This window comes from Bombina bombina, chromosome 9 (assembly GCF_027579735.1).
Source record: "Bombina bombina isolate aBomBom1 chromosome 9, aBomBom1.pri, whole genome shotgun sequence".
Lineage (NCBI taxonomy): Eukaryota > Metazoa > Chordata > Amphibia > Anura > Bombinatoridae > Bombina > Bombina bombina.
In genome coordinates this window covers 27,591,414-27,615,840 of record NC_069507.1, presented here as the reverse complement: position 1 = coordinate 27,615,840, position 24,427 = coordinate 27,591,414, and the positions used below count along the sequence as shown (strand labels likewise).

The window sequence follows — 24,427 nt, the reverse complement described above, 5'->3', positions numbered from 1 at the left end:
GAAATGTACAAGTACTTGTATAAAAATCATGAAAGGTTTTAGGAGCCAGGGAAAGAGCTTTATATGCTTTATAGAGAGTGAAATGTTATGTGTCATGGCTCCCAGACATCTCATATTGTCAAACAGATGCACTAGATATAGGGGGCGCTGGTCCAGGGGGTTTGAAAATGTTAGAAACAACTTAGGTAATCTCCAGTTTGTGCACGAAGTATGCGGGTTCTCATTAACACTATGGGAGAACTCACAATACTGTAGTATGCCAATGAAGAGAATTACCAAAAAGGAAAGTACTCACAGGATGGATTTGTAGCGATCAGCCAGTTTATTGCAGACACGGAATTACAGCTCCTTTGTGTAAAATCATAGCAATAATAAACTTTATAATGCTCGGCCTGTTTAGCGTAACGTTTATTATTGCTATGATGTTACACGAAGGAGCTGTAATTCTGTCTTCAATAAACTGGCTGATCGCTACAAATCCATCCTGTGAGTACTTTCCTTTTTGGTAATTCTCTTCATTGGCATACTACAGTATTGTGAATTCTCCCGTAGTGCTGATAAGAAACCGCATACTTTGTGCACAAACTGGAGATTACCTAAGGCTTTTCTAACGCTTTCAACCACTCGTTGAACAGCGCCACCTATATCTAGTGCATCTGTTTGCTGGTTTTGGGAGAGACTGAGACATAAGAGGTCTGCATACAAGGGAAGTATTTATATCTTCATCATATTATCATTCGCACTCTATCTGTATATTTAGAGGTTTTTGTTGTCAAGCCTTGCATTAACAGCGGCACGTTGCCAGTAGATTTATGTGTAAACCCGGTGCATGGCAGACACTAGATCTCAGAACCTTTCTTCTGTATTCCCCAGGCATCAGCTGTTTGCCTCCGGGCACCTGTCTCAGAGTCCCTGTCTCGCCTGCAGAGAGACCAGCTACAGAAGTTCGCTCAGTATCTCATCAGTGAGTTGCCACAACAAGTAAGTGCTCAGCAAATGATTTATAATCAGCCTCAGATTATTATAATGAATGCGGTTCTGCAGCTAGTGTGCAAGAAACTGAGGCTGTACAGTAATGTAATTATTAATCGTTTTCTTCATCATAGATTCTTCCTACTGCTCAGCGCCTCCTGGATGAATTGTTGTCTTCACAATCCACTGCCATTAACACTGTGTGTGGAGCCCCAGGTATCTCTCATGTATGCTTGTGGTCTGCTATACACGTGCACTGTGTTTATTTATAGATATATTGAAAAGTCTTAAAAGCACATTGTATTGCAATTATTTAAAACTAAATAAATAGAAATTCAAATAATAATATATATATATATATATATATAAAACCATGCATATGAGCAAGCACACCTTAAATATATTAAAATATTTTTGCTTGGGAAGTATAAAAGCTGTTTAATAGCAGGTAATGTAAGTTACACAACTAATATACGGGCTGTGAACCAACTTCTTAGTATAGAGGGGCAAGGCTAGATATAGTTTGTTTAGTTCTGGATTAGAGGATTCATATTTCAAAACACAAACAATGTAACGCATTTTAAATGTCCCCGAGTATGTCATTTCTGTGTTACTGACTTAAACCTATAGGGGCATATTTATCAAGCTCTGAATGGAGCTTGATGCCCCGTGTTTCTGGCGAGCCTGCAGACTCGCCAGAAACAGCAGTTATGAAGCAGCGGTCACAAAGACCGCTGCTCCATAACCTGTCCGTCTGCTCTGAGCAGGCGGACACACATCGCCGCAATTCAACCCGATCGGCGTTGCACCAGCAGCTCTTGTGAGCTGCTGGTGCAATGCTGAATACGGCGAGCGTATTGCTCTCCGCATTTAGCGAGGTCTGGCGGACCTGATCCGCAGTGTCGGATCAGGTCCGACAGACATTGATAACTAGAGGTCATAGTCTTGCTTGGGAGCATTGCAACTCGTGGCAAGAAACTGATGACCATTGGTGTGTTTGTACAATCTCTGCTCCTGATTGGCTCACTGGACTTTTCCTGTTCATGATCTGCAATACTTATGGCTTCACAGCTTGACTGATATGTTTAACCACTTTAAAGCTGAAATAACCCTTTCAGTACAATGCTGTTTAAATAAAAAATGTATAAACATTTCCCAGCTTATTATTCTGTAACATGCATCATCCCCTTGATATCAAAATTCAAGTATTAGGGCTATTTTGCAGATCCAACAGCCGGACCTTCTGCCTCGGACCAGAGCACATGGTACCTGGATGAATCAACCTTGAGCGACAACATAAAGAAAACACTCCACAAGTTTTGTGGTCCCTCTCCGGTTGTCTTCAGGTAGATAGTTTTGTCTGCAGAACATTATGGTGCATCTTAGTCTCCCATGTACATGAGATGGGAGAAACATTTAATCTTTAACGTATTTTATGTACATTTAGCATTTTCAATGCAATATGAATTAAGAATAGTTTATCACCTAGAAATCTATATAAAGGTGAAGTTCTAATGTTATGGCCACTGTCACTTATATTGTTATATTGACTGTAGGTTTATTGCTCAGAGCTTACTACTAATAATCATCCTAGTCTATATTGTGAGATCATTGGTTTTAGTGGTTAGGTATGTCAAGGCTGAACTATGATTTTCTGTTTCACCTTTTTTTGTTATATTAGTGACGTAAATTCCATGTATCTCTCGTCCACGGAGCCCCCAGCTGCTGCTGAGTGGGCCTGTCTCCTGCGGCCCTTGCGAGGGAGGGAGCCTGAGGGCATTTGGAACCTGTTGTCTATAGTTCGGGAGATGTTCAAGAGGAGGGACACCAATGCTGCCCCCTTACTGGAGATCCTAACCGACCAGTGTCTGACTTATGAACAGGTACTCAAGAGATGACTGAAGGCAAAAGCCTCAGTAACCCCTACCTCTAATCCTTAATGCTTCTTTTAGTATAAACACTTGTAATTGTTTATGGTTGTAGGGATTTGCATTGTGTAATACTGTTATATATACTTATTTAACTGTATTCTTATTTGTATATCCTTGGATGATATAAGTGGTTCTAGACCAGACCCCCCCCGAGGGGGTAGTAATAGCCGTGTGTCACAGGATATTGAAGATATTTGTAAGAGCTACAAAATATATAGTAGTATCTAACTCTTACATCCAGATAGTCTTGAAATACATAGTGACATACTTTGTGGCATATCCCCAGTACATTTGACATATTTCACTATTTTGTAGTCCTTGGGGTGTTGTTAAAGAACCATAAAATACAGTAGAATTGCATAATTAACAGGTGCTTAATAAAAAGACTATTCAATAGCACTTACTTTGAATTTTAAATAAGCAGTAGATCTGTTCTGATAAAGCTATTTTTCCCCATATGCCAACTCCCTGTATCAGTCATTAACCAATCACAGATTAGTATATGTATACACTGTGTGGCTCTTGCACATGCTCAGTAGGAGCTGGTGCCTAAGTGTGCATATAAAAAATTGATACTGGAAGTAAATTGGAAAGTCCATCATGAAAGTTTAATCACCTTCTAATGGCAGAGAGGGTCCATGAAAACATTCATAATCTATGGGAAATTCTTCACCTGACCACAAGGAGGAGGCAAATAGAACATTGAAATATCCCTCTCAGTAGTTGTTTGCCTCATTTCCTGCAAGAGACGACAGAGGAGTTGTTGAAAGCCATGTAATTCCCTTAGTAGAGTTTTGGTGAATGTTAGCTTCTGGATGTCGCAGGGAAGTTCTCATGCCTCATTCCAGTATATAGGTGTTAGTTACACTAATTTTCCTTTGTTTTAAAGAACTCCATCAGGATATCAGAAGTTGGGTAAGTCCTGCTTTATTTTTCCATTCTAATGGCTTGTTGCCTAAAAGAACAGGTTTAACTCATGGATTCCTCACAAAATTTGGCAATAGATGGCTAGGTCCCTTCCAGATAGGGTGGGGAGCTTTGAGGATGTCTGCTTGGAGGTTGAATGGCTATTCTTGTCTCAGAGGGGATCTCTGAGAAGGTGACCCATACTCTCATCAGGGTTGGAATCCTTTTCCTAAACGTAAATCTCTTAAGGTCTAGAGGGCTTTACTCTATTAGAGTGAATAGCGTGGATTTCCTGGCTTTGAGTGAGGATTCCACGTATCTTGCAGTTCCTTCAGGATGGTGTGTAGGGCTGTCGGATAATTCCCTTAAAGGAACACTAAAGTCATAATTAGACATTCATTCATTTAAACAGAGCATTTCATTTTAAACAACTTTCCAATTTACTTCTATTATTTAATTTGCTTCCTTCTCTTGTTATCCTTTGCTTAAAGGTTTATCTATGTAAGCTCAGGAGCAACAAAGAACCTAGGTTCTAGCTGCTGATTGGTGGCTGCATATATACCGATTATCATTGGCTCCCCAAGTGTGTTGAGTTAGAAACCAGTAGTGCATTGCTGCTCCTTCAACAAATGATACCAAGAGAATGAAGCAAATTTGATAAAATAAGTAAACTGGAAAGTTGTTTAAAATTGTATGTTCTGCCTAAATCATGAAAGAAAATATTGGGGTTTCATGTCCCTTAAGGGTCAGCTTTCTGCCCTTTTCAGTTCTGTTTTGCAAAAGTTGGCTCGTTTTGCCAGATGTTCAGGTGTTGTTGAGGCTATTGCTAGGGTTAGACGTGTTTTCTTTCCTGTTGCTCCCCCATAGAGCCTTAATCTTTGTTCTTAGAGCTCTTCAACAGGATCCGTTTGAACCTGTGCATTCTTTTGAGCTCAAGTTGCTCACTTGGGAAGTGATCCTTTTGTTAATTGCTTCTCTGTTCGCAGAGTGTCAGATTTATCTGATCTCAAATGTATCCTGCTTTCCTTGGTGTTCCATTCTGATAAGGCGGTACTGAGGACAAATCTGTGACTTTTACCTAAGGTTGTTTTCCACATCAACCAGACAATTGTGGTTCCGTCTCTTTGTCCCAATCCGTTTGTTTTTTTAAAGGAGAGACTGTTGCATTATTTGGATGTGGTCAGAGCATTAAAGTTCTACCTTGTTACTACCAAGGATTTTCCTCCATCATCCTCTGTGTGTCCTGTTTCAGGGACAGAAGGCCTCAGCTGTTACTCATTCCTTCTGGCTACGAATCCTGATTCACATGGCTTATCAGAAATGGGCCAGCAGCCTCTATCCCAAATTACGACACCTGTGCGGTATCTTCTTCTTGGGCCTTTACGAATGAAGCTTCAGTTGGACAGATTTGTAGGGCTGCTACATGGTCTTCTTTTCTCTGTTCTATAGATTTGTTGTTTTTGCTTCCCCGGAGGCATCATTTGGGAGAAGGATTCTACAAGAGGTGGTTTCTAGTAACTAGGACTCCCTTCTCTACATTCCCTCCCTACCATTCGTGTACTCCTTAGCTTTGGTATTGATTTCCCATAGGTTATGAAAGTTTCATGGACCCTCACTACCATTAGAAGAAAAATAAAATGTATGCTTACTTGATAAATTAATTTCCTTCTTGGCAATGAGGGTCAACAAACCCGCCCTGATCTTGTGTAGTGGTGACAGTCTTGGCACTTCTATACCCCTCTTATCTCTCTCTTTTTCCGCGGCTTAAACTACTGAGAGGGTAGGGGAAGTAAGCGTGATATTTCAATGTTCTGTTTGGGCTGTCTTTGCCTCCTTCTGGTGGCCAGTTGAAGTATTTGCCAAAGGTTATGAATGTTTTCGTGGATCCTCACTGCCAAGTAGGGAATTCATTTATCAGGTAAGCATACATTTTATTTTTAACTTTAGTGTCCCTTTAACATAAACACAAGATGCTAAAACAAAAAACCTAGATCATTTGAAGGATAACCTAGATCATTTGAAGGATTTTGTCACTGGGATCTGGCCATTTTTAGTGTCCTTCCAGGATCCTTTTTGTGTTTTGCTGTTTGTGTCATTGTAATCTCAGAGAGCTGACTTTGTTTATGCAGATAACCGGCTGGTGGTACAATGTGCGCACATCTGCATCTCACAGCAGTGCCAGTGGGCACACAGGGCGCAGTAACGGGCAGTCTGAAGTTGCCGCTCATGCGTGTGCCAGTATGTGTGATGAGATGGTGCTCCTCTGGAGGTTGGCTGTTCTAGATCCCACAATCAGCCCTCAAAGGTGGGTAATTTAGTATATTGCTGTCTGGCACTTAGGAGGAATAATCACATTTATGTTACTTACATTGTCTATAGGAACATATTGCCTCAAAGTCTATATAAACTGTTCTTTAACCAAGTAAGTTTTTCTAATAAGGGAAAGTAAAGATGCATGAAAGGGGCTTTGTACCGTATTATCCCTATTAATGTGTTTCTAATTCTTAATTTTACCTGCTTGAGTATATTTAAGTGATTACAAATAGCTCCTTTACCTTTATTTCCTTCTTAATATGAGGAGAGTCCACGGCATCATTCCTTACTGTTGGGAAATACTGAACCTGGCCACCAGGAGGAGGCAAAGACACCCCAGCCAAAGGCTTAAATACTCCCCCTACTTCCCTTATGTCCTAGTCATTCTTTCCCTTTCGTCACAGAAGGTTGGCAGAGAAGTGTCAGAAGATTCAGAGTAGTTCCTTATGAAGGGTATTTACCCTTCAAAATGGGACTGGAGTTTTAAGAAGTCTTGTCAGCCTCTCATTGAGAGCTTTGATGAAAGTTAGAGTCTGGAGATGCAGGGAGAGTCTTTCTGCTTCCATCACTCAAGTCCATGTCAGGAGCGATGCTACAAGACTGTCACACTTGAGAGGCTGTGTTTCTGTTCCACGGCATAGATTCCGTTAAGATCGTTTCATTTTTTTTTTTTACACGTTTGATAACGCCAGAAGACAGGGTTACAGTGTGGCTCCTTTTATCTGTATGGAATCAAGGGTTAATATATCCTGAGGGAGATTATTGAACAGTGTGGATTTATCAAATAAATTTATTTGATTATGCTGTGACATGTGTGAGATGTTTTTTTGGGCTCAGGCAGATGTTGTAACGTACAGGTTTTTACTTTCGTTTTTGAGCTGCGCTGCGTGAAAGGCTTGGCGCGCTTTTTTTTTGCTCTTATAGCAGGGACGGTCCTGCATTGCGCACCATGTGACCGGGTATGGTCACACTTTATTTAATCTTTTCCTGACCGTGCTGGTTACTGGAAAAGAAGCGGTTTCTCTGTTTTGCCTGGGTCATAGGAGGTGGTGAGTGCCCCAGCCATTGGGGGTATAAAGGTGCCGTTTTTTCTTATTAATTGTCTGCTTTGTAAGCGCAAGCTATGGAGGATTCTGATGCGTGAGAGGGTACTCTATCTTTACCTAAGTCTAATACCTGTCTATAGTGTGAGGAGGCCGCGGTATACCCTTCCGCTCAACTATGTTCCACATGCCTTGATAAAGTAATCATGTCAAAGAAGGTTAATATTTTTTATACCACTGAGCCATCCACCTCTGAGGAGTCTCCGTCCCGAGAGGTGCGCACCCTACAGTCATCTCCTAATACACATGCAGCTTCTATAATACACTGTAGCACTCCTAATCCTCTATCTGGAGGGGGCTTTTTACCGCCAGACTTTACTGCGCAATTACAAACGACGGTGTCTGCAGCCTTTAGTGCTTTACCTCGTCCTGCTAAGCGCAAGCGAAAGGTCAAATATTGCTATCCTTCCCAGGGGTCATCAACTAGTTTGTTGATTTATCTGATACGAGATTATCCGATAATGAAGGGGCCTCTGATACTTCAGAGGGCTCACTTTCTGGGTCGGAGTCTGCTGCCTCTAAACCTCCAGCTGCGGAGAAACCAGACTTTAAATTTAGGATTGAACATTTACTCTTTCTGTTGAAGGAAGTTTTGGCTACGTTAGAGGTTCCAGAGCCCAAATTGCCTGAGGAACCTTTGATTCCTAAATTAGATAAGGTCTACGAGGACAGGGTTGTACCGCAAACTTTCCCGGTTCCTGTAAAGATGGCGAACATTATTAAGAATGAATGGGAAAGGATTGGGTCTTCCTTTTCCCCTTCATTTTCCTTTAAGAAATTGTTCCTGGTCCCGGACTCTCAATTGGAGTTGTGGGGTTCCATCCCCAAGGTGGATGGCGCTACCTCCACGCTTGCTAAATGCACTACTAGCCCGCTTGAGGATAGTTCGTCTTCCAAAGAGCCAATGGATTAGAACATAGAAACTCTGTTAAGAAAGATGTTTCAGCATACGGGATATTTGTTTCAACCGGCAGCGGCTGTTGCTGTGGTTGCAGGAGCGGCTACCTACTGATGCGACTCCTTATCTGAGTTGATTGAGGTGGAGGGTCCCCTCAACGTGATCCAGGAAAAAATTAAGGCCTTAAGGGTTGCTAATTCTTTTATGCTAAGGCTTCAGGATTTTTTTTTCAATTCAGTAGGGCACTCTGGCTGAAGTCCTGGTCTGCTGACATAACTTCTAAGTCCAGACCTCTTTCCCTCTCCTTTAAGGGAAAGATTTTTTTTGGTCAAGGCCTGGGCTCTATTATCTCCATGGTTACTGGAGTCAAAGGTGCAGGATAAGAGGAACAAGCCTAAGGGACAAGGTCCTTATTTTCGTTCCTTTTGTTCCGATAAATCCCAACGTCAGCAGCCCTCTGCAAAGCCCGAGCAATCCAAGTGTACTTGGAAGCCGGCTCAGTCCTGGAATAAATCCAAGCAGAGCAAGAAGCCCGTTGATACAAAGTCGGCATGAAGTACATCCTTCTTGAGACCATCCTGGGAGATTGTGACTACGGACACAAGTCTATCAGGATGGGGAGCTGTTTGGGGTGCCAGAAAGGCACAGGGCCGTTGAACTTAAAAGGAATCCTTCCTCCCGATCAACATTCTGGAACTTAGGGCAATCTTCAGTGCTCTGAAGGCTTGGCCTCTTCTGTGTTCATCCCAGTTTATCAGATTCCAATCAGACAACTTAACCTCGTGGCTTACATCAACCATCAGGAGGGAACAAGAAGCTCCCTAGCAATGAGGGAAGTATCGCGGATTCTAGAATGGGCGGAGGCCCACAACTACTCGCTGTCAGCGATCCACATTCCGGGTATGGAAAACTGGGAAGCGGATTTCCTCAGCAGACAATCCTTTCATCCGGGGGAATTGTCTCTCCATCCCGAGGTGTTTTCGGAGATTTGCAACAAATGGGGGACGCCGGAGATAGATCTCATGGCGTCCCGTCTCAATTCCAAGCTACCCAGATATGGGTCGCGGTCCATGGATTCTCAAGCGGAGCTAATAGATGCATTAGCAGTGCCTTCAATCTGTTCAATCTGATTAACATTTTCCCGCCGTTATCACTTCTTCCTCGTTACCATCAAGCAGGAGCAGGCATCAGTGATACTAATTGCTCCATCGTGGTCAAGAAGGATGTGGTTTGCGGACCTGGTGGGGATGTCCTCATCTCCTCCGTGGAAGTTAACTTGTCGCAGGGATCTGCTGGAACAGGGTCCTTTTGTTCATCAAAATCTAGATTCTCTGAGGCTGACTGCATGGAGATTGAACGCTTAGTCCTAGCCAAGAGAGGTTTCTCTGAGAGAGTTATTGATACTCTCAATCAGGTTTGTAAGTCTGTTACTCGTCGCATCTATCATAAGGTGTGGAGAGCTTACTTATTCTGGTGTGAAGAACGTGGTTTAGCCTGGCATAAGGTTAAGGCTCCTAGGATACTTTCTTTTCTCCAGGAGGGTCTGGAAAAAGGGCCTTTCGGCCATTTCCTGAGGGTATAGATTTCGGCCCTATCTGTTTTGCTGCACAAGAGGCTTGCAGAGCTCCCTGACATGCAATCTTTCGTTAAGGCTCTGATTAGGATCAGACCTGTGTTTAGATCTAATGCTCCACCTTGGAGTTTGAATCTTGTTCTTAAGGTTTTGCAACAGGCTCCGTTTGAGCCTATGCATTTGGTTTTAAAGCATATCAGTTAGGAACTAAAAAGAAGAGTACAAATGTAGAACTCACAACATTTAATAAGTAAAAAGATTGTATTTGGCAAAGAATGAAAAAGAGAAAATAAAACTTAACTTTTATTAATAATACTAGTAATAAAAAGGGTAAAGGGGTAAGTTTTAAAGAATTACATATGCCTACTCCACAAGGTAAAGTGACAGAGATCCGGTTGGAGCAAGATAGAGAAACACAGAGTCTAGATTGTACCTAAATAATAGGTGACCCTAAAGGGATTCTATCTGTTACAAAATCTCAGTGTGAATGTACTGTTTTAGCTCACCAAGAGTTGTAATCTTGTGTCAAAAGATTGCTGAAATTACCTCTGTGCGGTATACACTAGATAGGGACAGAAATGTCCAGATTGAATTATCTTAATTTATCAGGTAATATTTGAGGTTGGTTCCTATAAGTTGCGAAGTTAAATAATTAAATTCAGTTACCCTGGAAATAACCGTGGTAAACTAAATGATATCTGGGATCTATACCATAGAATAGCTGTGGGAAACCTATACCTCAGAATTACCGTACTGATACAATATAGGGAGAGGGGTCTAGATTATACCGTTAATAACCGGTTAGAAATCTAAAGAGAGAATCTGCCGTTTGGTGGACAGAATATATCTAGTATAACCCAGTCTAATGCTAGTAGTGACGTAATTAATAATCATATAGCGTTACAAGCAAGACTGGTTCCTCTCGTAAGTCGTCATTTGACTCTCTGGTTGATACCAGAGACCTATACCTGTTAATTACAGATAATAATAAGGTGTTAGTATAGACAGCCAGTTATTTACTCTTTGGTAATACCAGTGACCTATACCTTTTAGTTACCGATAGTAATGCTTTAGTGTAGAGAGTCAGGGCTCATCCCAGGAAACAAAAAGGCTGTATTTGCTTTCCAGCATATGATAAAAGATGCAATATCATACAGAACTTCAAGACTTTTACTGTGTAAATATATTGTTGAATGGTTCTTTGTGAAAACTACCCTACACAAGGGTCCCACAAATAGCGGATATCACAGAACTTTGATTTATAGTAATCCAAGACATCCAAAATAATAAAGGCGAGGGCTTACCACTTCAGATGACGATCCAGACTTGTAAAGATCCGTATGATAGGTGATATAAAGTATTCCAAGGTTGGAATCACCTAATTGCACTGGCATGTATAGCTCGAGTGCACTTGCGGTATTAGCCTCCCATGTACACAGCAGTTCGAATACACTGCTGTGGGCTGTCTCTCACACGGAACTGCTAGGGCTCTCCAGAAACCCCAAATTGTAATAAGGCAAAACAATTGAAGCAGTTTCACAGTCCCATAGGGAAAGAATATTAGGCAGGGAGAGATATATACATTTAAAATAACGTTTTATTATACTTGCATTAAGAACACAAACGGCACAGAACACAGAACGAATCCACATCTGATGCGTTTCCTGCTTTACTAGCAGTTCATCAGAGCTAAAGCGTCCCTAGCGGCTGTTTCTCCAACATAGGTGTGTCCGGTCCACGGCGTCATCCTTACTTGTGGGATATTCTCTTCCCCAACAGGAAATGGCAAAGAGCCCAGCAAAGCTGGTCACATGATCCCTCCTAGGCTCCGCCTACCCCAGTCATTCTCTTTGCCGTTGTACAGGCAACATCTCCACGGAGATGGCTTAGAGTTTTTTAGTGTTTAACTGTAGTTTTTATTATTCAATCAAGAGTTTGTTATTTTGAAATAGTGCTGGTATGTACTATTTACTCAGAAACAGAAAAGTGATGAAGATTTCTGTTTGTATGAGGAAAATGATTTTAGCAACCGTCACTAAAATCCATGGCTGTTCCACACAGGACTGTTGAGAGCAATTAACTTCAGTTGGGGGAACAGTGAGCAGTCTCTTGCTGCTTGAGGTATGACACATTCTAACAAGACGATGTAATGCTGGAAGCTGTCATTTTCCCTATGGGATCCGGTAAGCCATGTTTATTACGATCGTAAATAAGGGCTTCACAAGGGCTTATTAAGACTGTAGACTTTTTCTGGGCTAAATCGATTCATTATTAAATACATATTTAGCCTTGAGGAATCATTTTATCTGGGTATTTTGATATAATAATATCGGCAGGCACTGTTTTAGACACCTTATTCTTTAGGGGCTTTCCCAAAGCATAGGCAGAGCCTCATTTTCGCGCCGGTGTTGCGCACTTGTTTTTGAGAGGCATGGCATGCAGTCGCATGTGAGAGGAGCTCTGATACTTACTTTCTGAAGGCGTCATTTGGTATCGTATTCCCCTTTGGGCTTGGTTGGGTCTCAGCAAAGCAGATACCAGGGACTGTAAAGGGGTTAAAGTTCAAAACGGCTCCGGTTCCGTTATTTTAAGGGTTAAAGCTTCCAAATTTGGTGTGCAATACTTTTAAGGCTTTAAGACACTGTGGTGAAAATTTGGTGAATTTTGAACAATTCCTTCATGTTTTTTCGCAATTGCAGTAATAAAGTGTGTTCAGTTTAAAATTTAAAGTGACAGTAACGGTTTTATTTTAAAACGTTTTTTGTACTTTGTTATCAAGTTTATGCCTGTTTAACATGTCTGAACTACCAGATAGACTGTGTTCTGAATGTGGGGAAGCCAGAATTCCTATTCATTTAAATAAATGTGATTTATGTGACAATGACAATGATGCCCAAGATGATTCCTCAAGTGAGGGGAGTAAGCATGGTACTGCATCATTCCCTCCTTCGTCTACACGAGTCTTGCCCACTCAGGAGGCCCCTAGTACATCTAGCGCGCCAATACTCCTTACTATGCAACAATTAACGGCTGTAATGGATAATTCTGTCAAAAACATTTTAGCCAAAATGAACACTTATCAGCGTAAGCGCGACTGCTCTGTTTTAGATACTGAAGAGCATGACGACGCTGATAATAATATTTCTGAAGGGCCCCTAACCCAGTCTGATGGGGCCAGGGAGGTTTTGTCTGAGGGAGAAATTACTGATTCAGGGAACATTTCTCAACAAGCTGAACCTGATGTGATTACATTTAAATTTAAGTTGGAACATCTCCGCATTCTGCTTAAGGAGGTATTATCCACTCTGGATGATTGTGACAAGTTGGTCATCCCAGAGAAACTATGTAAAATGGACAAGTTCCTAGAGGTGCCAGGGCTCCCAGAAGCTTTTCCTATACCCAAGCGGGTGGCGGACATTGTTAATAAAGAATGGGAAAGGCCCGGTATTCCTTTCGTCCCTCCCCCCATATTTAAAAAATTGTTTCCTATGGTCGACCCCAGAAAGGACTTATGGCAGACAGTCCCCAAGGTCGAGGGAGCGGTTTCCACTTTAAACAAACGCACCACTATACCCATAGAGGATAGTTGTGCTTTCAAAGATCCTATGGATAAAAAATTAGAAGGTTTGCTTAAAAAGATGTTTGTTCAGCAGGGTTACCTTCTACAACCAATTTCATGCATTGTCCCTGTCGCTACAGCCGCATGTTTCTGGTTCGATGAGCTGATAAAGGCGGTCGATAGTGATTCTCCTCCTTATGAGGAGATTATGGACAGAATCAATGCTCTCAAATTGGCTAATTCTTTCACCCTAGACGCCACTTTGCAATTGGCTAGGTTAGCGGCTAAGAATTCTGGGTTTGCTATTGTGGCGCGCAGAGCGCTTTGGTTGAAATCTTGGTCGGCTGATGCGTCTTCCAAGAACAAGCTACTTAACATTCCTTTCAAGGAGAAAACGCTGTTTGGCCCTGACTTGAAAGAGATTATCTCTGATATCACTGGGGGTAAGGGCCACGCCCTTCCTCAGGATCGGCCTTTCAAGGCAAAAAATAAACCTAATTTTCGTCCCTTTCGTAGAAACGGACCAGCCCAAAGTGCTACGTCCTCTAAGCAAGAGGGTAATACTTCTCAAGCCAAGCCAGCTTGGAGACCAATGCAAGGCTGGAACAAGGGAAAGCAGGCCAAGAAACCTGCCACTGCTACCAAGACAGCATGAAATGTTGGCCCCCGATCCGGGACCGGATCTGGTGGGGGGCAGACTCTCTCTCTTCGCTCAGGCTTGGGCAAGAGATGTTCTGGATCCTTGGGCGCTAGAAATAGTCTCCCAAGGTTATCTTCTGGAATTCAAGGGACTTCCCCCAAGGGGGAGGTTCCACAGGTCTCAGTTGTCTTCAGACCACATAAAAAGACAGGCATTCTTACATTGTGTAGAAGACCTGTTAAAAATGGGAGTGATTCATCCTGTTCCATTAAGAGAACAAGGGATGGGGTTCTACTCCAATCTGTTCATAGTTCCCAAAAAAGAGGGAACGTTCAGACCAATCTTAGATCTCAAGATCTTAAACAAGTTTCTCAAGGTTCCATCGTTCAAGATGGAAACCATTCGAACTATTCTTCCTTCCATCCAGGAAGGTCAATTCATGACCACGGTGGATTTAAAGGATGCGTATCTACATATTCCTATCCACAAGGAACATCATCGGTTCCTAAGGTTCGCATTCCTGGACAAGCATTACCAGTTCGTGGCGCTTCCTTTCGGATTAGCCACTGCTCCAAGGATTTTCACAAAGGTACTAGGGTCCCTTCTAGCTGTGCTAAGACCAAGGGGCATTGCTGTAGTACCTTACTTGGACGACATTCTGATTCAAGCGTCGTCCCTTCCTCAAGCAAAGGCTCACACGGACATTGTCCTGGCCTTTCTCAGATCTCACGGATGGAAAGTGAACGTGGAAAAGAGTTCTCTATCTCCGTCAACAAGGGTTCCCTTCTTGGGAACAATAATAGACTCCTTAGAAATGAGGATTTTTCTGACAGAGGCCAGAAAAACAAAACTTCTAGACTCTTGTCGGATACTTCATGCCGTTCCTCTTCCTTCCATAGCTCAGTGCATGGAAGTGATCGGGTTGATGGTAGCGGCAATGGACATAGTTCCTTTTGCGCGCATTCATCTCAGACCATTACAACTGTGCATGCTCAGTCAGTGGAATGGGGACTATACAGACTTGTCTCCGAAGATACAAGTAAATCAGAGGACCAGAGACTCACTCCGTTGGTGGCTGTCCCTGGACAACCTGTCACAAGGGATGACATTCCGCAGACCAGAGTGGGTCATTGTCACGACCGACGCCAGTCTGATGGGCTGGGGCGCGGTCTGGGGATCCCTGAAAGCTCAGGGTCTTTGGTCTCGGGAAGAATCTCTTCTACCGATAAATATTCTGGAACTGAGAGCGATATTCAATGCTCTCAAGGCTTGGCCTCAGCTAGCGAGGGCCAAGTTCATACGGTTTCAATCAGACAACATGACAACTGTTGCGTACATCAACCATCAGGGGGGAACAAGGAGTTCCCTAGCGATGGAAGAAGTGACCAAAATCATTCTATGGGCGGAGTCTCACTCCTGCCACCTGTCTGCTATCCACATCCCAGGAGTGGAAAATTGGGAAGCGGATTTTCTGAGTCGTCAGACATTACATCCGGGGGAGTGGGAACTCCATCCGGAAATCTTTGCCCAAGTCACTCAGCTGTGGGGCATTCCAGACATGGATCTGATGGCCTCTCGTCAGAACTTCAAAGTTCCTTGCTACGGGTCCAGATCCAGGGATCCCAAGGCGGCTCTAGTGGATGCACTAGTAGCACCTTGGACCTTCAAACTAGCTTATGTGTTCCCGCCGTTTCCTCTCATCCCCAGGCTGGTAGCCAGGATCAATCAGGAGAGGGCGTCGGTGATCTTGATAGCTCCTGCGTGGCCACGCAGGACTTGGTATGCAGATCTGGTGAATATGTCATCGGCTCCACCTTGGAAGCTACCTTTGAGACGAGACCTGCTTGTTCAGGGTCCGTTCGAACATCCGAATCTGGTTTCACTCCAGCTGACTGCTTGGAGATTGAACGCTTGATCTTATCGAAGCGAGGGTTCTCAGATTCTGTTATCGATACTCTTGTTCAGGCCAGAAAGCCTGTAACTAGAAAGATTTACCACAAAATTTGGAAAAAATATATCTGTTGGTGTGAATCTAAAGGATTCCCTTGGGACAAGGTTAAGATTCCTAAGATTTTATCCTTCCTTCAAGAAGGATTGGAAAAAGGATTATCTGCAAGTTCCCTGAAGGGACAGATTTCTGCCTTGTCTGTGTTACTTCACAAAAAGCTGGCAGCTGTGCCAGATGTTCAAGCTTTTGTTCAGGCTCTGGTTAGAATTAAGCCTGTTTACAAACCTTTGACTCCTCCTTGGAGTCTCAATTTAGTTCTTTCAGTTCTTCAGGGGGTTCCGTTTGAACCCTTACATTCCGTTGATATTAAGTTATTATCTTGGAAAGTTTTATTTTTAGTTGCAATTTCTTCTGCTAGAAGAGTTTCAGAATTATCTGCTCTGCAGTGTTCTCCTCCTTATCTGGTGTTCCATGCAGATAAGGTGGTTTTACGTACTAAACCTGGTTTTCTTCCAAAAGTTGTTTCTAACAAAAACATTAACCAGGAGATTATCGTACCTTCTCTGTGTCCGAAACCAGTTTCAAAGAAGGAACGTTTGTTGCACAATTTGGATGTTGTTCGCGCTCTAAAATTCTATTTAGATGCTACAAAGGATTTTAGACAAACATCGTCCTTGTTTGTTGTTTATTCCGGTAAAAGGAGAGGTCAAAAAGCAACTTCTACCTCTCTCTCTTTTTGGATTAAAAGCATCATCAGATTGGCTTACGAGACTGCCGGACGGCAGCCTCCCGAAAGAATCACAGCTCATTCCACTAGGGCTGTGGCTTCCACATGGGCCTTCAAGAACGAGGCTTCTGTTGATCAGATATGTAGGGCAGCGACTTGGTCTTCACTGCACACTTTTACCAAATTTTACAAGTTTGATACTTTTGCTTCTTCTGAGGCTATTTTTGGGAGAAAGGTTTTGCAAGCCGTGGTGCCTTCCATTTAGGTGACCTGATTTGCTCCCTCCCTTCATCCGTGTCCTAAAGCTTTGGTATTGGTTCCCACAAGTAAGGATGACGCCGTGGACCGGACACACCTATGTTGGAGAAAACAGAATTTATGTTTACCTGATAAATTACTTTCTCCAACGGTGTGTCCGGTCCACGGCCCGCCCTGGTTTTTTTAATCAGGTCTGATATTTTATTTTCTTTAACTACAGTCACCACGGTACCATATGGTTTCTCCTATGCAAATATTCCTCCTTAACGTCGGTCGAATGACTGGGGTAGGCGGAGCCTAGGAGGGATCATGTGACCAGCTTTGCTGGGCTCTTTGCCATTTCCTGTTGGGGAAGAGAATATCCCACAAGTAAGGATGACGCCGTGGACCGGACACACCGTTGGAGAAAGTAATTTATCAGGTAAACATAAATTCTGTTTTTAATCAAAAGTGAGCGGTCAAAATATCCAATTACAGGTAAGGCAGGGTGAAATACAACGTAACCATTAAATGACCGGGCTCACGGCAATCTACTATATCACAATATATACTAGACATAATAAGCATACAAAAAGACGATCTTAAAAATAATAATAAAATATTGTAAATAGAATTGCGGAAATCTCTCATAAACATAAGATTTCTTAGTAACTTGTACAGAAAATGTACGACCTGTATAGAATTTAACATTTTAACACACAGTAAGTCGCTAGCTTGTATAAGTAAGATAAATGCATATGGTAAATCATAAAAGCAACTGCATCAAAAATATTAAAGCCGTATCACTTAACAAGTTAGACAATAAAGAGAAAAACAATTTGTATCAATAAATACACCTAACATTTGATATCATAGAAAAAACAGATTTTATGTTTAGTGTGAGCTAGCTGAATGTTCACATCTAACAGAGTGACATAATAGAATCAAATAAAAGGGTATTAAATCACAGATATATCAATCCTTAAATATTCAAAAAGTAATTTGAGTGTGGAGAAAATAAAATATAAGACTAAATCCTATCTATCTATGAACAACTTGACATCACTGATTTTATTCATCCCATGTGGGAATCCTGTTTCCAGTGTATAGATCCAAAAAAAATTCTTTTCTACTGAGGGCTTGATATCTGTCTCCACCTCTTACTCCTAAGGTCACATGTACTATACCTTGAAATTTAAAATGTGTTCAAAAAGGTGTTTAGCTACAGGGCTCTTGGGGACATCCGCTTCTATAGATAGCAGGTGTTGTTCCCTAATCCTATCTTTGAGATTTCTGGAAGTCAAGCCAACGTATTGAAATTTGCAAAATGTACAGGTGATAAGATAAATTGTAAAAATAGAGTTGCAATTTAAGCGTTCTTTTATCTTATAGATTTTGCCAGTATTAGTTGATGTAAAATTATCTCCCACCAAAGCATAGCTACAACATTTGCAAGGCCTGCCTCCACACTTGTAGAAGCCAGGATAAAAGATGCCTCTAAGTAGGAGCCAGTAATTTTTTCTCTGGAGATATCAGTTACCGATAATGAGGCATTAGTTTGAAGAATCAGGACTCTCTGGTAATACCAGAGACCTATACCTTTTTAGTTACCGAAAGTAATATTTTAGTGTAGAGAGTCAGTGCTCATCCCAGGAAACAAAAAGGCTGTATTTGCTTTCCAGCATATGATAAAAGATGCCTCTAAGTAGGAGCCAGTTATTTTCCTCTCTGGAAATACCAGAGACCTGTACCTGTTAGTTACCGATAATGAGGCATTAGTGTGAAGAGTCAGGGCTCGTACTGAGAATCGATAAGGCTATATTTGCGTTCTAGCATATAGCAAACAATACCCTCTGGGCGAGATTAAGTCATATACCTTGTAATACCATTTATATAGGAGTTAGCATAGCTATCTAAAATAAGGGAGAGGGGGCGGGGACGCCACTGACACGTTTCGCCATAGTTGCTGTATCAAACGCTGAAACCATTTTTTTTCTTTAATGATTCAGATAGAGCATGAAATTTTAAGAAACTTTCTAATTTACTCCTATTATAATTTTTTCTTCGTTCTCTTGCTATCTTTATTTTAAAAGCAGGAATGTAAATCTTAGCAGCCAGCCTATTTTAGTTTCAGCACCATGGATAGCGCTTGCTTATTGGAGGCTTACATTTACCCACCAATAAACAAGCATAACCCAGGTTCTTAACCCAAAATTGGCCAGCTCCTATGCATCACTTTTTAAATAAAGATAGCAAGAGAACGAAGAAGAAATGTTAATAGGAGTAAATTAGAAAGTTGCTTACAATTGCTGCTCTATCTGAATCACGAAAGAAAAAAAACAAAATTTACACATACCTGATAAATGTATTTCTTTCTTGACGCGGTGAGTCCACGGATCATCTCTAATTACTATTGGGAATATCACTCCTGGCCAGCAGGAGGAGGCAAAGAGCACCACAGCAAAGCTGTTAAATATCACCTCCCTTCCCTCCAACCCCAGTCATTCGACCGAAGTAAAAGGAGAGAAAGGAAGGAACAAGGTGCAGAGGTGTCTGAGGTTTATAATACGACAAAAACCTGTCTTTAAAAAAACAGGGCGGGCCGTGGACTCACCGTGTCAAGAAATAAATAAATTTATCAGGTAAGCATAAATTTTGTTTTCTTTCTAATGACACGGTGAGTCCACGGATCATCTAATTACTATTGGGAATCAATACCCAAGCTAGAGGACACAGATTATAAGGGAGGGACAAGACAGGGAACCTAAACGAAAGGCACCACTGCTTGAAGAACAGGAGAGGACCAAGTTACAGCCTTGAAAATCTGTTCCACAGAAGCTTCAGAAGCACAGAAACAGCCCTCGTAGAATGAGCCGTGACTCTCTCAGGAGGCTGCTGTCCAGCAGTTTTGTAGGCCAAGCGAATTATACTCTTCAGCCACAAAGAAAGAGAAGTAGCCGTAGCTTTCTGACCCTTATGTTTCCCAGAGAAAACAACAAACAGAGCCAAAGACTGACGAAAATCCTTAGTCGCCTGTAAATAGTATTTCAACGCACGCACCACATCTAGGTTGTGCAGCAGAAGCTCCTTATGAGAAGAAGGGTTAGGACACAAAGAAGGAACAACAATTTCTTGATTAATGTTCCTATCCAAAACAACTTTTGGAAGGAACCCTAACTTAGTACGCAGAACTACCTTGTCAGAATGAAAAATAAGATGAGGGGAATCACACTGCAACGCCGAGAGTTCTGAGACTCTGCGGGCAGAAGAAATTTCAACAAGAAACAAAACTTTCCAAGATAATAACTTAAAGGGACAATGAACCCAGATTTTTTCTTTTGTGATTCAGATAGAGCATGACATTTTAAACAACTTTCTAATTTACTCCTATTATCAAATTTTCTTCATTCTCTTGGTATCTTTATTTGAAATGCAAGAATGTAAGTTTAGATGCCGGCCCATTTTTGGCGAACAACCTGGGTTGTTCTTGCTGATTGGTGGATAAATTCATCCACCAATAAAAAAAGTGCTGTCCAGAGTTCTGAACCCCCATAAAAGCTTAGATGCATTCTTTTTCAAATAAAAATAGCAAGAGAACGAAGAAAATTTGATAATAGGAGTAAATTGGAAAGTTGCTTAAAATTGCATGTTCTATCTGAATCATGAAAGAAAAAATTCGGGTTCAGTGTCCCTTTAATATCTAAGGAATGCATAGGCTCAAACGTAGCCTGTTGAAGAACTTTAAGAACAAGGTTAAGACTCCAGGGAGGAGTAACAGGTTTGAACACAGGCCTGATTCTGACCAAGGCCTGACAAAAAGGTTGCACGTCTGGTAAATCCGCCAATTATGCAACAAAATAGACAAGGCAGATATTTGACCCTTCAAGGTACTCACAGATAAACCCTTCTCCAGACCCTCCTGGAGAAAGGAAAAAATTCTAGGAATCCGAACTCTACTCCAAGAGTAGCCTCTGGATTCACACCAATGCAGATATTTATGCCATATCTTATGGTAAATCTTTCTAGTCACAGGCTTACGAGCCTGAATCATGGTCTCAATGACCGACTCAGAAAAACCACGCTTAGATAAAATTAAGCATTCAATCTCCAAGCAGTCAGCTTCAGAGAAACTAGATTTGGGTGAAGGAAGGGCCCTTGAAGTAGAAGGTCCTTCCTCAATGGAAGTCTCCAAGTTGGAAGAGATTATATCTCCACAAGGTCTGCATACCAGATCCTGCGAGGCCGCGCCGGAGCGATGAGGATCACTGACGCCCTTTCCTGGTTGATTCAAGCAATGACCCAAAGAAGGAGAATGAATGGAGGAAATAGGTATGCTAGACTGAAATTCCAAGGGACCGCCAGAGCATCTATCAGTACAGCCTGAGGATTCCTTGACCTCGACCCGTACCTCAGGAGCTTGGCATTCTGACGAGATGCCATGAGATCCAGTTCCGGCTGTCCCCATTTGAGAATTAAGCTGGAAAACTCTTCCGGATGGAGTTTCCACTCCCCTGGGTGAAAGGTCTGTCTGCTCAGAAAATCCGCTTCCCAATTGTCCACTCCTGGAATGTGGATTGCAGATAGACAGCAGTTGTGGGTCTCTGCCCACTAAATAATCTTGGCTATCTCTATCATGGCCAAGGAACTCTGAGTTCCTCCCTGATAGTTGATGTAAGCCACTGAAGTTATGTTGTCCGACTGGAACCTGAGAAACCAGGCTGAAACTGAGGCCAGGCCAGAAGAGCATTGAAGATTGCCCTCAGCTCTAGAATGTTTATGGGGAGAACAGACTCCTACCGAGTCCATGTCCCCTGAACCTTTAGAGAGCCCCAGACTGCTCCCCATCCCAGCAGGCTGGCGTCCGTTGTCACAAGCAGGTTCCCTGGGAGAGGTGTTTCTGAGACAACCATCAAAGAAGAGAATCTCTTGTCGCCTGATCCAGATGTAATCGCGGAGACAGGTCCGCATAATCCCCGTTCCATTGTCTTAGCATGCATAACTGCAGAGGTCTGAGGTGGAAATGGGCAAACGTAATGATATCCATGGCAGCTACCATCAGACCGATTACCTCCATACATTGAGCCACTGACAGCCGAGGAGAGGACTGCAGCATCCGACAAGAGTCGAAGATCTTTGATTTTCTGACCTCTGTCAGAAATATTTTCAACGATAGGGAATCTATTATGGTTCCCAAGAACATTACCCTTGTAGCTGGAATTAAGGAACTCTTTCCCAAATTCACTTTACATCCGTGGGAGCGCAGGAAGGATAACAACATCTCCGTGTGGGAGTTCGCTTGTTGAAAGGATGGCGCCTTAACCAGAATGTCGTCCAGATAAGGTGCCACTGCAATGCCCCGCAACCCTAACACCACCAACAGAGATCCCAGGACTTTTGAAAAAATTCTGGGAGCTGTGGCAAGGCCGAATGGAAGAGCCACAAACTGGAAGTGTTTGTCTAGAAATGCGAACCTCAGAAACTTGTGATGATCCCTGTGGATGGGAACATGCAGGTACGAGTCTTTTCCACCGCCCAGGGATCCTGAACATCCCGAACCCAAGCCTGAGCAAAAAAGGAATGTCTGCCCCCCACAAGATCCGGTCCCGGATTGAGGGCAGACCCTTCATGCTGACTTTGAGTCAGTAGCGGGCTTCTTAGATTGCTTTCCCTTGTTCCATGACTGGTTGGACCTCCAGGAAGGCTTGGACTGTTCCTGCTTTGTAGAGGGAGAGGAAGGCTTACCCTTGAAGTTTCGAAAGGAACGCAAATTATTCTGACGCCCCTTCTGCTTATTCCTCTTATCTTGAGGGAGGAAATGACCCTTTCCTCCCTTGCAAGGAATCGTCAAAAGCTTAGACTTAGACAACACATCCGCAGACCAGGATTTCAACCATAAGGCTCTGCGGACCAGTACGGCAAACCCAGAAATTTTTGCTCCCAGCTTGATAACCTGTAGGGAAGCATCCGTAATAAAAGAATCGGCCAACTTAAGGGCCTTTATCCTATCCTGGATCTCTTTATGGGGAGTGTCTGTCTGAATAGAATCAAACAACGCATCAAACCAGTATGCCACCTCAGGTTGCCATTGTAATCTTTTTGAGCAACCCCTCCAACTTCTTATCCATAGGATCTTTAAAGGAACAACTATCATCTATGGGAATAGTGGTTCTCTTAGCTAAAGTGGAAATTGCCCCTTCCACCTTGGGGACCGTCTGCCAAGACTCCTTGATAGAGTCAGCAATAGCAAACATCTTCTTAAAAATAGGGGATGGAGAAAAAGGGATACCCGGTCTTTCCCATTCCCTAACAATAATCTCTGTGGCCCGATCTGGTACCGGGAAAACCTCCACCATGGAAGATACATCAAAATACTTGTTAAGTTTACTTGACTTCTTAGGATTGACTACGACAGTAGTGTCGGAGTCGTCCAAGGTAGCCAAAACCTCCTTAAGTAACAAACGGAGGTGTTCCAGCTTAAATCTTAATGATACCACTTCAGCAACAGAAGAAGGAGTTACATTGTCTGAGTCTGATATTTCACCCTCAGATGCTACCGAAGTATCTTCCTCCTCAGATTTCTGGGAAGGAACATTATGTACAGCCACGACTGTGTCAGACACCTTACTCCCTAAATCCTTAGATTTTCTCTTGCGCTTTCCCTGCAGCATGGGAAAGGCAGACAATGTATCAGTTACCACAGAAGACATAAGGGTAGCGATGTCTTGCAATGAAACTCCAACCGGAGCTTGTGAGAGAGCGCAGGGCTCTGCATGTGTGGACGACAAATTTTGGGACATTTGAGGAGAAAGCTGCGGCATATCTTAAACATTTGCAGGAGACCCCTGAACAGCATCCTCTTTAGACAATGCTGGCTCAGATTCAAACAGTTTATCCCTGTAATTCAATGTTCTCTCAATACATGAGGAACAGAAAGGGATTGGATTAGAAGTACATGTAACATTCTGCAGGGTCTCTTGGTCCATCTTTACCCAAGAATTAATCAAATGAAAAATAAAATGCTTTTATTTGACTTTTAACTTTTATCACAAAAAAAACATAATGTCCCTTTTTTTTTTGTGACACAAAAAAAGTCTAATAACAACCCAGACAGCCTCTACACCTCAGCCAGCCCTGCTGAGGTGCCTACCTGTCCTGCTGACCAATGGAAAAGATAACTGCCCAACTTCTGATAGTAGAAGAATCCGGACTCAATTAGAGCTGCTCCACTCTGTATTCGCATTTTGAGAACGCTTCACACAGAAAGCGGAACCGCAACTAGGAAAAGCACATCCGACACACTGGAACTGAGTAGGGATGAAAGGAAGCGCGCAAATTCTTTGCCGCTTCTATAAACAGACCCGCCCATCGTGGGCGTTACAACCAAAACCTCCCGGCCGACATTAATTATGAAAGTAAAGTCGCTGGGAGAGTATAACCACTTTAAGCTGAGCAATAAAAATGAACTAAGTCTATAGTTCCTTTTCCTCACGTCCCCAGTGCCTGCACAAACTGCCTGTCATGTCCTATAACCCACGATAGGATAAATGAGTCCCAACAGATTAACTGTTAAAGTGCCAATATTTTTCTGCATGTCTCTCTAGAAAAATAAACTTGGCACTT

The 24,427-nt window shown here is 42.5% G+C and overlaps 1 protein-coding gene across 2 annotated transcripts in view; it reads left to right on the top strand.

Moving 5' to 3' along the window:
* ZSWIM8 (zinc finger SWIM-type containing 8) overlaps window positions 1-24,427 on the top strand; it is a 143,354-nt gene that overhangs the window by 69,050 nt on the left and 49,877 nt on the right. For both annotated transcript variants that reach the window (XM_053691997.1, XM_053691996.1), the window contains exons 5-9: window positions 874-981; window positions 1,107-1,188; window positions 2,198-2,318; window positions 2,654-2,855; window positions 5,939-6,114. In XM_053691997.1, the coding sequence (XP_053547972.1) occupies window positions 874-981; window positions 1,107-1,188; window positions 2,198-2,318; window positions 2,654-2,855; window positions 5,939-6,114 (689 nt within the window). The remainder of the gene's footprint in view (window positions 1-873; window positions 982-1,106; window positions 1,189-2,197; window positions 2,319-2,653; window positions 2,856-5,938; window positions 6,115-24,427) is intronic.